We start from the raw sequence: 18,670 nt of genomic DNA, 5'->3' as shown, positions 1-18,670 counted from the left end.
TATATATATATATATATATATATATATATACTTGAGCAACTTTAAATCAATTCACATCTAATGATATGGTACGAGGGAGGCTACATTGCTGGTGGACACCGAGATAATTACCCCATATCCGGGGTAAAATGGTAATTTCATCTCATGAGTTGAAAAGTTAAACAAAGTACTAAGTATCGGCAACAATGACAGTAATTAGTCCAACAATGACTGTATTTATGCAAACGATGACAATACTTATATAACACTTGTATACATACTTTTACCCATTCATTTAATATGCAATACTTTTATCCATTCATTTAAGTGGTCTCTTTACTTTTTATATTTCATTACAGTTGTATACATAATTTCCTTTTTTTGGTGATTGTGACAATATTTTAATACAACAATGACAATATATATACAACAATGACAATACTTATATTACCGTTGACAGTATATAACAAGTTAGCAACACTTTTAACATTTATTTAAGGGTGGGCCATGTTTCAATTTTTTTTAATTTTATTTTAGGGTGGGTATGGGGTCCTTATTTCACTGGTGACAAGCGATGTAGACAACCTCGATATGGTACTATACACACCTATTGAAAATCTTGTCCATACCTCTTATAAACAGTAGCATACACTCTCTAACAGCCAGGCCGGTGTGAGACTGCGAGTGTGTAACCTTAGGCTGGAGGGCCACTAGAAGATTTTATTAAAATACCCAAAAAATAGCAGTCCACAAGCCTAAAAGTACCAAAATGAACTGTGCCTACTGATATACTTGGTATATTTAAAATTTATAATCAAAGTTATATAAAACAAAAACATAAATACAAAATCTTGTAGGAGATTTGAAAAATAAGCTCTCTTATTCACAAGTTGTGGCCATGATCGAATTGCCTACCCACAAAACACACTCCCCTCTTTTGTCTCTAACTCACCCCACAATTAATTTATAACAAATCTCCTTCTCCATTACTATCTCTTCTTCAACCTCTCAAGCACTAGTAGAAAAATTTGCCACTTTACATAACCCTACCTTACTTATTGTATCAACCCTTATTATATCATATACTTAAAATTACTACTATAAAGTAATATTTATCCCCCTAGGTTAGGGTCAATCTAATCTAGATTAATTAATCCTAGCTAGCTAGGGTAATGCTTGCAATATCACCACTAAGTAGCAACAAAGATGAAAACAACAATGGAGGAACAACGATGGCGGAAGGGAACTTCTCGATGGGAACCGATGATTTCCCGGACTTCTCCGGTGCCAATCTACTCGATAGCATCGATTTCGATGAGTTGTTTATGGGCATGCACGACGGCGATGTGTTACCGGATCTTGAAATGGATCCGGAACTGTTGGCTGAGTTCTCCCTTAGTTCGGGGGGATATGATGACTCCACCTCGGAAGCTAATAACTCGCCGTCATCCGGTATGTCAACTGAGAATAATGTTATTAGTCCCATGGATGATGCTTCATTTGATGCTGCCATTTATCAAGGTAACTACAATAATGATGATGTAGTTAGTCTAGTACTTGAGGAGGAGTCTATGGAAAAACACGACCAAAGTCCGGGTTTCATGTCGAATAAGACGCCGGAGGAGGTGGAGATAGTGAGCAAAAATGATGCCAAATCGGAGTCTGCAACAACAATGACAAAGATTTCTTCCTCCAAAGAGAGTCATAAAGGGAAGAAATCTAAGTCCGGGGCTAATAATAACAACCACCATCATGGGAAACGAAAAACAAAGGTAACTAATTAATTCACTGTCACATGTATGTACGTTTGATAAGAGGCTTGCTGATTTATTAATAACAAGTAATGATTGAAATTTGATTGCGTAGGTGGATTGGACGCCGGAGCTTCATCGGAGATTCGTGCAAGCAGTGGAGCAACTAGGAGTAGATAAGGCAGTCCCTTCAAGGATATTAGAGCTTATGGGAATTGATTGTCTTACCCGCCATAACATTGCTAGCCATCTTCAGGTATATATTCAATCCACTTTTCCATCTTTAGTTCCGCTTTTTAAACCCTTGTCAATTTTATAATTGTTACTCGATAGTATTCTTATTGTTATTGTTATTGTTATCATTATCATTATCATTATCATTATCATTATCATTATCGTTGCTGTTAAATACCAATTAAGTACGAAGCACGGAGTACGTATTCATTGGAGTACTTACATTTTCCAGCATTAATGAATGTTACTCCGTATTGGTATTCAATTTAATTTTCTTAATATGGTAAATGGCTGCTTCGATGGTTTTGCTTTTGAAGAATACAACAAATTCTTGTCAATAATTGTCTTGTCTTGTAGTTTTCATTTCTTGATATTAGTGCAAAGTTTGAATCGTAGATGCGCAATTTTCAGTTTGTAAGAGATAGGCCAGCTAAATCGTTACCTCCCTCCCCAGGAATGAATCTTGATTCATTATTTCACATACCGACCACATATACTCTTCATTATGCTTTCTTCAATGCAACTTAGAAGTTAGACCATTAATACATGTAGTTTCAATATAAATAAAATTTAGGAATTTTTGTGTTTTACCACCTAAAAAAAATCTGAATTTGTGTTTTACCACCTAAAATTCTCAAACTTTTAGATTACCACCTAAAAATATAAATAAAAATTCATTTTACCACCTTTTAACGGTAAGTTAACAGGCAAAGCTAACGACAATGTTCGTGATGCCCACAAATTAAGCTTCTCTTTACCCAAATTATGTGATTATCTTTTTTACTCTTTCTCATTCAATTTTTCACCTTATTTACTGTTCTTAAATTCTCACCACCCATTTTTGCACTTCAAATCTCCAAATTAATCAAATTACAAACTTATATTATACAACATGCTTAAAACATTGTGGAATTTTATAAGGGATATGCTATACTAACCGTTGAAGTGGGTTCAATAACAATTTCGTTAACTTTACTATTAAAAGGTGGTAAAACGAATTTTTTTCACTTTTTTTAGGTGGTAAAATAAAAGTTTGAGATTTTTAGGTGGTAAAACACAAATTTGGATTTTTTATAGGTGGTAAATGACAAAAAATCCTAAAATTTATGGAAATTTAAAATTATGATAATAACATCAAAATAAAAAAACGTCTTGTACATATGATAATTTTTGTACCCTTCGTATTGAACATTGACCGGAGGCGTTCATATTTTATATCTTTAACCATAATGAATAGTAAGTTGGAACATTTTTTTGGAACGAAGGGAGAGCTATACTAGTTTGAAATTCGAGTGAAATCCTAATTAGTGGCTAAATTAGGGTTTCATATTCTTTTTGGGTACGTATTTTAGCTAAATCAATAATTAACAATTAATAGCATAAAGTTCTAAAGTTAATAATATGTAGTATATCTTTATGCTTTTTTTTGAGGGGAATTTTTATGTTAATTGTAGTATTCTAAGTAAGAAATTCGAAATGATTTTCAGAAATATCGATCACATAGAAAGCATTTGCTAGCTAGGGAGGCGGAGGCAGCAAGTTGGACACAAAAGAGGCAAATGTATGGTGTTGCAATGGGTGGTGGGAAAGGTGGTGCAAACATTAGCCCATGGTATCCACCAACCATGGGGTTTCCTCCGATGACAACCATGCACCCACCGTTTAGGCCACTACATGTATGGGGTCATCCAACCATGGACCGTCAAGCTAGGGTGCCTATGTGGCCAAAACAAATTGCTCCAACAGCTACTCCCTTACCACACGCTTGGGCGCCTCCTCCTCTACATCCACCGCCTACGGATACATCATTTTGGCACTCACCCCATCAACGGGTAAGCTCGCTTGTTTCTAGCTTGTTAAGAGACATCTAAATTTACGTATAAGTTAGTGTTTTAATCAGATGTTTTGCACGGATTATTAAGTTAAGTGTCCTATAGTTGATATAATCATGCACTTTTCTAATTAAAAGTCATATTTGCAGTAGTACATATTAAACAGTTTAAAGTTCAGTAATACTCAGTACTTCGTATTACATACATATAACATACTCAATCCTTAATATTTCCTCCGTCCCGAAATATTCGTAACGGTTTGACTGGACACGCTTTCTAATGTATAACTTTGACCATCAATATCTCCAATTATATATTATAAAAACTTATAAAATATTAATATATATTAAAATGAAGCTAACAATATATTATATATTAACACTTATTTTCATATACTATAAATAAAATAAGATCAAAGTGAATTATGTGAATACTGTAAAAAGTCAAACGGTTGCGAGTATTCCGGAACGGGAGAGAGTATATGAGACATAAAATGAAATTTCTAGTTAATTACGGAGTAAAAAATCGATCTAACTTCCTCCAAAGAATTTTTTTTTATCTTCAAGTAAGAAATTCTCCATGAACTTGTTTTGTTTGACTAAGGTGTTAGTGATCATTCATCATTCCAATGAAAACATAATCTATCTATTGTATTTGGAGAAAAACAATCCCAAATTTAGTGTATTAATTACTCCGTGGTATGCATGTATAATGTATTGTACAGAGTTTAGAAGATTACCAGAAAAAAATATAGTTAATTTGGTCGGTCAATAGTATATAATTAAATTATTCCTATTAGAAAACATATTTAAAAATAAAAACACACATTGCATGGATTTACGTTTATCCATTTTCATGAAACCGAAAACTTGTACTACGTACGTATAGCCTAATACTCCGTATTATTTATTTATTTCTAATTTATGTTAAATTTGATCGAAAAATTCTCTCCATGAAGAAGTTATAGGTAACATGTGAATATCGATATCCAATATCCAATAATTATTGTCGAAATTTGGAAACCCGTGTGCGAGTCTCTATCTATGCCCCTCTCCCTAAAATGGCATATTCATTTTGTGTCGTTGGCTCCAAATGTTGTGTGACCCCAGCAGTCCATCACCACCTTGCTTTCTACGGCCACTGCCAGGCCACTACAGTAACAGTTCATGCTTCTTACTCTTTTTCTACCCTTGTTACTTTCTGCTCTATATATTTTTTTTCCTACTTCAACAACTTTTTTACTCCATACTCTATGCCACAGGAGTATCCTGTCATAAGACTCACAACCTATTTAGTTACCGTAAATTACATAAAAATAACATATTAATTTGTAAACTTTTGTTTCTAACATTTGAAGAAAGAGAGAAAATAACAACTTAATGCGTCAAACTATTTACCTCTCTCACTGCCAATTTTTTTGATATATATGAATTCCTTGTAAGTCGATCTAGCTCTTGTTTTGTTGATGGTTGGTTAGTGAGGCTCATTATCCTATTTTTGAATAAATCAAACATGGTTATACTTATCCAATTATTTTGTGTATATATATCTTCGGAAATAAATTTTGTTTTCAAGTGGCAAAAAAATCCATATAAATAATACGTGAAAACATAGCCACAAATTAAACTAACTTCCAAGAGTTACTCGTCAACTTGCCCTTGGACTTTTGATATAGATTTTATAAATTAATTAATTGCGTAGCATCTCCATTACTATGTACTTTAAAATTAGATTTCCTGACCCAACAGTAAAAATGTTATTAGTCGAGCGTATTTTGCATCATTTTAGAAATAGCTCTTGGTAATTTCAACATGTGACACGTAGTACGCACACAAACTATCGGTGTTAACCACTAGGCTGGCTAAGACTTCATTGGTAAAATAAATAAAATGTGATTTGAGTTACTACAATACAAATATATGTATCACCATAACTATGGAATAATAAAGGGGACAAACATTTTCTAAGAACCGTTGATTCAACTCGATCTTGAAATAATTGTTGTTTATATATGGATGACTAATATATAACAACAAAAAGTCAATTTGTCTAGCAAAGATGGTCCCTGTATTTGCACCACAAATCAAGATTTTTCTTATAAACTTGTAGAATATAATTTGTTTACACATTCAACATTTTTTTTTAAATTATGGAATAATTCTCGTACATCGAATCCTACGTTACGTTACGATGGTAATTTGAAAAGATCGAATGTCTTTTAACGTACTTGTATGTATGTAGAGAGTTGCAGTAGCACCAGTTCCAGGGATTCCTCCCCACACCATGTATAGACCAGATCAACACGGCCTTCCGCCACCGCCTGCAGCGCAGTCTGGACCTCATCCTCCTTTAGACCTTCATCCGGTCTGTATCTTCTTCTTCAATTCCTTCTTTCTATACACATTTTTAGTTTGATCGATGAACTTTAATTAATTTGTACCTCATCACTCTAACATACGTAGTATATGTAATATGTGTTATAATTGAAAAACTGAAACAGTCAAAGGAGAGCATAGATTCGGCCATCGGAGACGTAATATCAAAACCGTGGCTGCCGCTTCCGATAGGGTTGAAACCTCCATCAATGGACAGTGTTATGGTGGAACTCCAACGTCAAGGCATTCCAAAGATACCACCTTCGAATTCTGCTGCATCATGAATTTAATGGTAACTTGTCCAAAAATAATCACAACGTACGTACACTACCTTCCTTTTTTTTGGTCTACGGGACGTTGTACCAAGGTGTTTCTAAATTCCCCCAAAAAAAAAACACAACAAAAGTACCCCCAAATTTGACGACATATCATAGCTTTTAGATGGTATATCCATCTAATAAGCTAGCTAGCATTGTACCACATGCTCCGATCCTTTTTACATGTGTACGTGTAACAACAAATTATTTCCTGAACTTTTCCATTGTACGTACGACTATTTTTTGTGAATAAATTTTGTAACATTATGAGGCCTTTACGATGGACGTACTATCTTTGTTCGTTATGGAGTAACATAATATTGTTTTTCATTTTTTGTATGTCATTTCTTTCTATTAGTTGATATTAATGTTATTTTAGGTATGAAAATAAAAGTGTTGACTAATTATAAATATCTACTAATAGGAAGAGTGACACATAAATGTTTTATAGTTTATCAAAATTGATGTTTATGCCAAATTTCGTATGGACGCGCGACATTTGGTTGGAACATAGATGACTAGATCAAATATAGTAAGTAAATAACAAGAAATAAAGGACAGGAAATAAAGAGAGACGAGACAAAAGATGGTGACGCGGAAAACCCGAAAGGGATAAAAACCGCGGGTGGCTATGAGTCCACCAATCCACTATGTTGTTGGCGTAAAAAGCCTAGTTGAGTACAAATACAATGTTTATTTGTGTAGAATGTAAGCTAGTATATCTAGTAACATAGCATGAATATAAGAAGGTATAGGAAATACGATGAATAAATAGATAGGGGATTATTGGGTAAGGCAATGCGTAGTATTTGTATTATTAACGAGGAATGTATTGATTAAGGAAAGATGAAGAATAATAGTTAATTAGGTATGTTGGGTGAAATATATAGGTGGAAGATGAAAAGGGAAGTTTTTGGTCTTTGTGCATGAAGTTACGGGAGGAACTGAAGTTAGGTTTTAGAAGTAGTAATATGAGAAGGGGAGTGGTAGTTTAGCGGAGGATACAAGTGGAAGGCTGCCTCTCTACCGTAGGTCTTCAAATGTACTTATATAGGAGTTTAGGTGTGGCATTGTTGAGGGAATAAGGGTGGTAATGCTCCTTGATAATCTCAACCGCTTCCGCGATCTTCTCAACTGTTTTGACCGGAGGTTAATCTCTTCCTTGGTCTTTGCTAACAGAATCGTCATTTCCCAACAAGCCTTCTTTGACCTGGCAGCGAAGTGGAGATTGTGCCCCCATAATTATAGGAACCACAGCGACCCTCACGTAGTACGAAACGACCCATAACAATAGCCCCCATTTTCCTAATTGTAGCGAGCCGGAAGTTAGGAAAATAATCTTCGACGCCTGTAACCACGTTCTTTTTCTGCCGACGCCAATCTGTCATTGCCTTCGACCTATCCATCGTCTTCCGTATCTAATCTTTGATCAACGACGTCGCCTTCTGGTGTCATTCATGACCTTCGACGTCACCTGATGTCGTCACGCGAACATTGATGCCTTCATGTCGTCGTCGATGTTATCAATCTTTGATGTAAACCTGATATCTTGTGGAAGAATCGTTTTCCTTAAAAAACAACAGAATGTAATTCTTAAGAAACCTGCGCAGAAACATGTTAAGACGTAATGTTAGTTAGGTATCTAGCGTCATGGCCAACTTTCGTATATTTGTCTGCCGTCTGATGTGACGCCAACTTTCGTATATGCGTCTGCCGTCTGATGCTTACAGGCGTCATGGCCAACTGTTGTATCTTAGTCTGTCGTCTGATGTTTACAGGCGTCATGGCCAACTGTTGTATCTTAGTCTGTCGTCTGATGTTTACAGGCATCATGGCCAACTGCTGTATTTTAGTATGTCGTCTGGTGTTTACAGGCGTCATGGTCAACTGTCGTATCTTAGTCGGTCATCCGACGTTTACAGGCGTCATGGCCAACTGTTGTATCTTAGTCGGTTGTCTAATGTTTGCAGGCGTGCCTCTATTGTCGCTGTTGTGTGACATCTACCGTTTGCAGGCGATATAAGCCTCTTCGTTTGTTCGTAGTCATGCGAAGAATTTGGAGAAGGAAGTTGCGCCGAGTGTGCATATGGTTGAATCAGTTTAGACGGTTGCAATGTCATGTGAGGATAGGTAGCAGACGACTGGCAAGGAGGTGGGTGAGGTCTTGGAAATGTTAAAGGTCAATGAGGGGGAGAGATTTAGAGAAGATAATACTTGAAATTTTTGGCGACTAAGTTGGAGTTATAGGTGAATGAAATGAATGGTTTGAAGCAACTATATGACGAATGTCAAGAAGAGTCGAAGGGTTGTGAGGTTTCCTATGACACGAGGATAAGGGATAAGATGTTTTGATGGTGCAGTCTATGGAAGGAGACTTTAGCCTATGGGATTTTCAGAACAGTAGTTTAAGTAGGTTTCAAGCATTCCGGTTTGGCTTCGTTTGTCGTCAGTGTTGAGGGGGAAAGACGTGTGTTTTTGCTATTTTATATTCGGCGATTGGTTAGGCGTTTGGACGATCGGGGGGTGCATACACGTTGTTAGCTTAAAATGTTGTTTACGATGTCTCTATTGTTCGCTGTGGAATAGATGTCACTTGTAAGGTACTCGAAGAACGAAGTTATGTGCACATAAATAGTACATGCGTCGTCTGTAGTGGTCGCGCTTAGAAGAGACATGTCGTCATTGGGATCCAATTAGTTTAAGGGTCATGACCTTGGAGGCGTCGTTGCTTGTAGTTGATGGCGTCTTTCGATGATGTTGTCTTCTGATGATATCGTTCGTTGTTGTTGTCGTTGGTGATATCGTCAACAAGTGATCTGTAGAAACTACAAAAGGTAGGGGTGGACGTTCGCTTGATGCGGTGTTAGCGTTGATTTTCAATTAAAGAAGATGAAACATAAATATAATATAATTGCGTTTGGAAAGAGATATTCAACGCGACAGATAAGAAAAACTGAAATTCAACTTTAATCACAGTGTAGTTGTAGACACCTACTTTTGTCCCCATTCCCGAAAGGGAAGGTTCGATGATGAGAACATAAATCTCCACTTGACAACGCATCTCCTATAAAATAACGAATCTCAATCACCCTTTTCATTTCACCCGAAACCTGCTATTTATAGAAACCTGCTATTTATAGAAACCTGCTATTTATGGAAACCTGCTAAAAGTAGCAACTGCCGTAATGGGTAGTTGTTAAAAGTGGCAAGTCATAAAAGATAGAAACCTGTCAAAATTAGGTGTTGCACTCCAACATAAATCCTAAATGAGATAGAAATTGCGAGAGAATCCTGTTCCTAATACGATTCGAAAATAAGAGTTACGTAGTAATTAAAATCCTAACGAACCTAGAGTTCGTAACGGGCCCAGATGCATTGCATCATAAAATTAATACGCACTAAAAGACTCGATTAAGTCTCATACACTCCGGATTCTAAGAGTCCGAATCTGACAAAGAAACGGCCCAGACCCTATTTTCAACGCCTGGCTCTGGGCGCCGAAATCTTCGGCGCCCAGCCCTGGGCGCTGAAATTACCTGGGACGTGTTCTTTCCTAATTCCTCGTGGATTAGAGTTCTACAATTCTATCTTTCCACGAACTCTTTTCTATAAATATGGCCCCAAGTTCGACGTGAAAAAAACACAACATACAATTCATATTCTGAGTATTGACTCTAAACCCCTAAGTCTAAGCCTCACGTTGCGAAATTGATCACGCGTTCTGTCGCAATCAATCCAAAAATCGAACAGAACGTATCCTGTCCCGTAATTTGAGATTCGTTAAATAAAAGGAGAAATAGCAAAGTCAAAGTGGTTAGTTTTCTGAGAACCGTGACGCACCTCTTAAGGGTACGTCGTAATGTGTCCCTTTTCCATGGTTTAATTGCTTTCCTCGCCCTTTTTATGAACTGTTAAACTAATTAAATCTGATTGTTCTATCACGCCTAATAAAGATAACATTTTTGGGAAATTGGATTATCATGCTAGGTTCCTTAATACAATCTAAATGAGATAATCGCGCTCGATCTAGTATTATATGTTGCATATTGTTAAAATCAACTCAGATTAGTTTAATAGTTAACGCATGTCCCTTCAATTATTTATGCTGAGCTAGTAAGGATATCCTGCCTCTGGAGTTATCGAAGAGCGAGTACTCCTCTCGGTAGTTACAGTCCCCCGAACCCTCAATCTCTACCTTGCAGGTGTATGTTGAGAGATCCCCACACCAGGGATCACAAGGGAACCTACGGCCGTCGTGGTCAAACATAATTGCACTCCCTTTATGTCACGATAACCGGGTTTTGTCAGTTTTTCTCATTGTCGTTAAAAACTGAATGGCGACTCCTATATTACTAGTCAATTGGGTGTAAACTCACAGGAAATCCAATTACACTTGATTTGACAAAAAAGAAGCGTCACACCCACGAGGGACGAGGTCACGCATTAGCCTCGTGCTTTTTCGACCCCCTCACAGTAGTGGAAAATGTTATTAATTAATTAACGCACGAAGTAAGTGTTAGATATTACTTAATATGGGCTCGTGTAACGAGATTACGTCATGTCGCAGACTGTCCCTTGATGACGACTTCACAATCAGCTTCATTGTCTTGACGTCTTGACACCACTCTTCACCAATCTTGTTGTCGTTCTGGGATTTGTCATCACTTATGTTGTCGTCGCCATATCTGACGTCACCCTGTAATCAATGCTGAAACAATTTGACGCGTCATTGATCTTGACGTTGTCCAGTCCGACGCTAGCCGGTGACGACTCACTAGTTGGTTGATCCTCGCAATATGAAACAAGAAAGATAACATATGGTTAATGCGAGTTCATTATACTTGTCTTAAGTGGACTTTTCTTGGCGTCTTTAGTAAAATCATTTGACAAACTTACATAACACCTTGCCGTTCATTAAAATACATGTGAGCTCTTTATAAATTACCTTTCTCGTTGGTCGGTTGACGTCCTATAGCTTATCGTCCTTAAGGAGCCGAGTGAGTTTGCTTTATCCCCCTGCTTCGACATGTGATAGTGGTTGAGCCCCCAATGTTTATAACGTCATATCTGATGTCAGAGTCTCACGAAAAGATCATGAAAAATGAATTATATTACATCGTTAGTTGTATTTTAAAGTTGTAACAAATATATTAAACACCAAAGGAGTATATACTATTTTGCCCCTTGTGGCGACTTTGGGAAGATATTGTGACTGAAGTCAACCACATATGTATTGATGTTTGTTTGTATTTGACGTCGTACATGCATGCCAGCATGATACAACCTCTAAACGTCCTGTCGAGTCAAATTACCTCAAAAGGATTTGATAAAACGGTTAGTCATTAGGGAATTGAGATATTCGTAGTGCGACACAATAATGTATTAGTTAACTTAATGAATGTAAATACGAGACATGTGAACGTAAGAGAACGATAGTAAATGAAATAGGAAATTGGGTGCAAAATAGATTAGAAGTTACTCATGTGTCATCATGATTATTGATGACGGTTATTTGATGTTCTAGTCTTCTTTGACGTCTTGTCGGTCTGGTGGTGGCGTATTACTGGTCATTGTCTCATCATGGCGTTGGGGTGTATCGTCATGAAGCACGTTGTCATGGTCAACCTGACTAAATGTGGTCTTATGGGAACCTGTTGTCATTAATATGCGTACTAATGCGTATAGTCGCGTCATGTCGTTAGTGAATGAAAAATAGTTATCATGAATCATACGTGAGAAAATTTCTATATGATATAAGGTGTTAGTATATTAAAAATAAGAAATTTTAACGTAACTAATTAACATAAATGAATTGTGTCACTCATACCATTGGATTGTGTTGATGACCATCATGATTTTCAATGTACATGACAACGAGAGTACATATATATTATAAATAAAAGATAACTTACTTCGAAAGTATGTTTGTATCCTTTAGCCCCCATTGCTAGTCACGTATCAAAAATCTGTTGGAAAACTTACGAAGGAATATATTTTTCAAATAAAGATGTTAGACGATCATTTCTACGTACCATGTTTAATGCCAAGAATCTTCTTGTCGTCATGGGCATTACTAGAATGGTCGCGTCCTACTGTCGTGACTTGCTGTCGTGGCCTCATGTCGTGTCGTGCCGTCGGCTAACACCTTATCTACAACCACGCTCTCATATGCAAATTTATTGTTTAGCTAAATTCAAACTCATAACAAGTGACATGCATAAACATGGTAATAATAATTCGATTACTTTCGAAAATCAAATAAAACAAAGTCTACTGTATAAAATTTAAATGTAATAAAGTATACTAGATGCTCCTCTGTGGCCACTTCAAGACAATTGCAAAGCCTCCTACTTGACATTTGGACTGAAGTTGGCCACAAGATATGGTGTCGCCGATAATTTGTTGTTGAATCTCCATGTATCGCATTCGTTTGTGGAGACGTCGTCGACTGATGTGGAGGTGGCGTCGAACGAAACTATGTTGACGTCATGTCATTGGTGGATGACGTCACATGTTCGTATCTGTTTTAGTGACAACAAGGACTAGAAACAATATTAGTTTAAATTAAAATCACTAGGGTTGAGTTTTAAATCATACTTTTCGCAACGTCAAGTGATTGATCATCTCGAGAGCTTGTCAAGGTACGAGAAAACTCATATTGTATCTTGTTTGTGGTGACATCTGCATGATGGCCCGTGACGTCTAGACCAAAACCTGTCACGTATTAAAAAACGAGGCCAAACAATTAGAATTGAATATTATAAATATTAGTACCTATTTTCGATGCCGTCAAGGGTTGGTGTCGTTGTTGTCACGATTTGTATCATCTAGGTTGGATTCGACCACTACGACACGTCGCTTCTATTGACACATTCTGATGCCGACGTCTAACCTGGCGACGACATGTACCCTGACGTCATTCCATATTCCAGCGACCGACGATCTTGGCGATGACACCTGACCTGCCGACGACACCTGACCTGTCGACGACACCTGACCTGTCGATGACACCTGACCCGTCGACGACACCTGACCCGTCGACGACGCCTGACCTGTCGACGACGCCTAACCCGTCGACGACACCTGATCTATCTACGACACCTGACTTGTCGACGACACCTGACCCGTCGACGACACCTGACCCGTCGTCGACATGTGCCCTGATGTAGCTCCATCTCATGATGGCGACACAGTATGACAATGACACATAGCCTAGCGACAACTTTTCTGGTGAACTCTAGTGGGTAAAATTTTGTGTTTGGGAGGATATTCGTGGATATGTGTTTGGAGATAAAATCTAGCCATCTCCCCACAGACGGCGCCAAACTGTTTATGCCAAATTTCGTATCGATGACATTTGGTTGGAACATAGATGACTAGATCAAATATAGTAAGTACATAATAAGAAATAAAGGACAGGAAATAAAGAGAGACGAGACAAAAGATGGTGACGCGGAAAACCTGAAAGGGATAAAAACCGCGGGTGGCTATGAGTCCACCAATCCACTATGTTGTTGGCGTAAAAAGCCTAATTGAGTACATATACAATGTTTATTTGTGTATAATGTAAGTATATCTAGTAACATAGCATGAATATAAGAAGGTATAGGAAATACGATTAATAAATAGATAGGGGATTATTGGGTAAGGCAATGCGTAGTATTTGTATTATTAACGAGGAATGTATTGATTAAGGAAAGATGAAGAATAATAGTTAATTAGGTATGTTGGGTGTAATATCTAGGTGGAAGATGAAAAGGGAAGTTTTTGGTCTTTGTGCATGAAGTTACGGGAGGAACTGAAGTTAGGTTTTAGAAGTAGGAATATGAGAAGGGGAGTGGTAGTTTAGCGGAGGATACAAGTGGAAGGCTGCCTCTCTACCGTAGGTCTTCGAATGTATTTATATAGGAGTTTAGGTGTGGAATTGTTGAGGGAATACGGGTGGTAATGCTCCTTGATAATCTCAACCGCTTTCGCGATCTTGTCAACTGTTTTGACCGGAGGTTGATCTCTTCCTTGGTCTTTGCTAACAGAATCGTCATTTCCCAACAAGCCTTCTTCGACCTGGAAACGAAGTGGAGATTGTGCCCCCATAATTATAGGAACCACCGCGACCCGCCGCACGTAGTACCGAACGACCCATAACAATTGACATTTCATTACTTTATTAGTTCCAACATCCATCTAGAGGTGGCGTTGATACAACCCATCATAATGCAGTCTGATAGTAGGTTACTAGGGTTAAGCCCATTATAACCCTGATTTTATTAACGTCTCGTAGGTTAAATATTTCTAACACACATGTGTAGGGGAATACAGTTAAACATACATAACATGTGCGGAACATCCCCAAAGCCAAGAAACATGTATAAAGCACAGTTTAAGCAAACTTACATTCGTAGCGTGTTTATCCGAGTATTGTATCAACGAACACGAACAAAGAACTCAACTTGTCGTTCCTCTACTTGGTTCACCGACACATTCAGATCCGTCTTGATTATTGTATCTTAGAAGATGCACAAGATTTTTTCTTTTCGGGATGAACAATTTTTCACAGAGAGAGAAAAACTGAAGAACGTAATTTAGGAATTAGGTTTAGGTTAGATGGAAAACTGAATGTTGGAGTGTGTGCAAAAATATAATAACCTAATTATTATATTAGTGTAACCGGCCAAGACTAAGGGCCTTGACCGGCTACACTTTGCACACGACTACACACCCGCGCCTAGCCACAACGCTACAGGCCGAAGCCCACAGCGCGCGCAGCTGAGCAGCTGGGCCATGGGCCTTGCGTGCTTTCTGCTGCGCGCTTGTGCCACGCCCCGGGCTGGCTTGCTTGCTTGCTCGCTGGCTCGTTGGGCCTTGCACGCTTGGCTCGACGGGCCGGCAGCTCCAATGCGCCTCGTATTTGCGACAAACGCCTTACGGCTATTATTTATCTTATCGTATACGACGAATCACCGTCGTACGATACGATTATTCGTTTCGCCCAGCTTACGAATATTCGCGATACGATATACAATTCCGACGCAAGGTCGTATCGTATAATACATTTTCCAAAACTAATTCCCGAAAAGCTATTAAATGAATTTTCGATTCATTTAATCCGGTGATCTGTTACATGCCATTGGTGTAACACCTCGACCTTTAATTCAATTCTTAAAGCATAATTAGCAGCGGAATTAACCTAATTCGGTCGGGACATTACCTGCCGTAACTCCCTCTTGGGAATTACAAGGCAACCATCAATCCCAAGCTATTAAACTCCAAAATTAACATAATAATCCTTTTTAATTCCTTAATAAAAGTACGTAACTTAATCAAGAATCTTTACTTAAACTTGTTACAACTTAACATTAACTTAGGTGATCATTGTAATAGTGAAATCCTCGTCACTACTCGTTTCCGTGGTCCCCAGCAGTACCTAAAACAGAAAACAAAACGGTGAGCCGAAGACTCAGTAACGAGTTACCCTAGCATCGTAACATCATTTCAATTCATTTTAATTAATAACACAGGGAGAATAGAATATAGTAAAACATTTAATAAATCATCATTTCAAAAGCATCATTTCGAAACATCATTTCAGTAATATCATTTCAGAAACATCATTTCAGGAACATCATTCATTAGCCTTTTTCCTTTTAACATTATTATTCTGGTCGTCAGGACTTTACAGGAAAACATGGTAGGACGTCTCCTACGAACAGGGGAAGCCAGTGCTTCATAACAGGGGGAACCAGTGCTCCATAACAGGGGAAGCCAGTGCTTCTTATCAGGGGGAACCTTAGTCTGGGCTCCATATCAGGGGAACTTGACCAGTTCTTACACTTTCATTTATCATGTTTACATTTCTTTTACTTGAACATTAATCAGGAAAATCTCATTCATTCAGGGTGGTTGAATAAAACCATTAAATCTCGTTATTCCGTAAAATCATTTCTTTCAGGAATAATAATTCATTAAATCGATACTTTGCATAAAGCTGCATTATCGTAAAACAATTCAATCAAATCGTACTTGTAATCCCGCAAATCATAAAACATCATTATAAAACATCAATCATTCATAACATCATTCATAAATACATTTCGAAGGGATTGCGGGTACTAGCAATAACCGTTACCTCAACCGTAGTTTTATACTTCCCGTCTGATGGATCGTTCTTCCTGAGCTCCAAGTCCAATTTCTTTCAGAATATTAAATTTATTAAATTAGTATTAAAACGATAAATAATCTAAAATCAATATTTTATAAGTAATAAATTTTATAAGTAATGAATTTATAATTAACGAATTTTAATAAAAAGTATAATTTTGAAATTTAATGAAAATATTATTAATCGAAATTTCAATCGAAATATATATTTGTATTTCATAAACCGATTTTCATGAAAATATTACTTAAATTCCGTTTTTGTCAATTCAAGCTAGTAACTTATTTTTAGTAAAATTGATAATTAAACTTGAAAAATAATAAAACTTATTAGTAAATAATTATACCATAAAATATTATTAAAGCATGGAAATTAATGATTTAGAAAATCTGAAATACAACTTAGTTTCTAACTCACCCAAAAGCCCAAATGAAAGTGGCCCAACTCCATTATGGGATTGAGGGAAATAAAATCAAGGTTTCATATTGAAACCTGATTTCTGGTTTCTGGAAAAAGACACGAACAGGGGAGGGGAAGGGAGGAGGGAAGAGAAAAGGAAGGGGAGGGGAAGCTGGGTTCGGGTCCTGGATGGCGCAGCTGCACCGTAGCCGCGCCAGGAGGCGCCGGTGATGGTGGTGGATGTGCGGCTGCTCACGGCGGAGCAGTGAGGCGAGAGGAGGCGGAGTCGAGAATCGAAGGGGAAAGCAGGGGAGTTTGTGGGTTGTTTTTCGGCCAGTTCTGGGAGGAGGGATCGTGGTTCACGGTGAAGGTGGAGGCGGGGGTAAGTGACGAGGTGGTTGCGGACTTGCGGTGTGGCGGCTTCGGTGTTGGTGGCTTGCGCACAGAAGAGAAGGGAGGAGGAACGTGGCAGCACGGCGGCGCCGACGGCTGGGCGTGAAGGAGAGCAAAGGCATGGGAGAGGTTGCGCAAAACAGGGGAGGGGGGGTATTTCAGTTTGGTTCTGGGCGGCGGCGCAACGGTTCGCTGGAGTTGTTGGGGGCGGCTGTTGGTTTACAAGGTGGATGTGGTGGTTGGGAGCGGCGGTGGTAGTTGGCGGTTGGAGTGGGTGGTGGTTTGGTGGTTCGAATCACAGAAACAAGAGAAGCAAAAATTGAAATTTGATTTTGTTTTTTATTGTTTTTGGTTAGAATTCAGTTGGACATGTATGGCTGATTTGTAGAGTCAAATAGAGTGAATGAGAAGGAGGATTTGCTTGGGGCTCAAGGTTGAATGTAGACCGAATTGAGGGAAAGAGAGGAAGAAAGGAATTGCTTCCTTCTTCCTGGTACACGTGAAGAGCAAAGAAAGAAAACAAAAAAAATGAAGTTTTTATTCTTTTAAGGCATTTTGTTGTTTTGTCATTTCACTTTAGTTAGGCAAAAATTCAGAAAATTGATTTCTATTTTTAGGAAATTAATTTGAATAGAAATGTTTAATTAAAATTAAGTTTTAAAATAATCCTTTATTTAAATATCGTTAACAAAAAATGAATTTAGTTTACGAATAAATAAGAACGTTTTGAAATTATGAAAAATCCGAAATCAATTACGAAATAACTAATATTTAAAAAGTAGCTTAAGCTCGTAAATTTGAAATTAAATCATAGAACTTGAAAATTAATAAATAGTGTAACAATATTTAAAAATTCAATTAAAAATAAAGTTCGAATTTTAGGATTTAAAACGATTTTAAGCTAAATAAAAATAATTAAGCATAATTAATCGAGTTTTAAAAATTCGGGGTATTACACTCATACCCCTTAGAAAAAGTTTCGTCCTCGAAACTTGAAAATTTGATTTATAAAATATTTGTTGAAAATTGAAAACATTCGAATAAAAGTATGATGTTTTATTTTAAAACCAAGATCTCACAATTTTATTTCAATCCCGCCAATGTCTAGCTTTCATTCCGCCATCATCTTTTAGGACTCCGCTTCAACTCGAGACCTAGAATCGAAGAGTAAAGAATACAAAAGGGGCAAAATTATATTGATCCTTAATCGTCATTAAGGTCAATTACATTCCGC

The 18,670-nt window shown here is 37.5% G+C and overlaps 1 protein-coding gene and 1 long non-coding RNA gene across 2 annotated transcripts; one reads left to right on the top strand and one right to left on the bottom strand.

Annotated features, from left to right (window-relative positions):
- Positions 1 to 813: 813 nt before the first annotated feature.
- On the top strand, positions 814 to 6,766 carry LOC110787977 (transcription activator GLK1). Its single transcript, XM_021992612.2, has 5 exons — positions 814 to 1,751; positions 1,846 to 1,986; positions 3,452 to 3,796; positions 6,038 to 6,160; positions 6,297 to 6,766. Exons 1-5 carry the CDS (start codon positions 1,152 to 1,154, stop codon positions 6,453 to 6,455), a joined length of 1,368 nt encoding a protein of 455 aa, XP_021848304.1. The 5' UTR covers positions 814 to 1,151; the 3' UTR covers positions 6,456 to 6,766.
- Positions 6,767 to 15,821: 9,055 nt separating this feature from the next.
- LOC130459915 (uncharacterized) lies at positions 15,822 to 18,080 on the bottom strand. Its single transcript, XR_008919643.1, has 3 exons — positions 17,062 to 18,080; positions 16,615 to 16,677; positions 15,822 to 15,912 (listed from the first exon to the last, which is right to left on the bottom strand). It is a non-coding gene; the product is annotated as an uncharacterized lncRNA (long non-coding RNA).
- Positions 18,081 to 18,670: the final 590 nt, after the last annotated feature.

Source organism: Spinacia oleracea, chromosome 4, assembly GCF_020520425.1.
Source record: "Spinacia oleracea cultivar Varoflay chromosome 4, BTI_SOV_V1, whole genome shotgun sequence".
In the NCBI taxonomy this organism is placed as follows: domain Eukaryota; kingdom Viridiplantae; phylum Streptophyta; class Magnoliopsida; order Caryophyllales; family Amaranthaceae; genus Spinacia; species Spinacia oleracea.
This window is presented reverse-complemented; position numbering and strand designations above follow the sequence as displayed.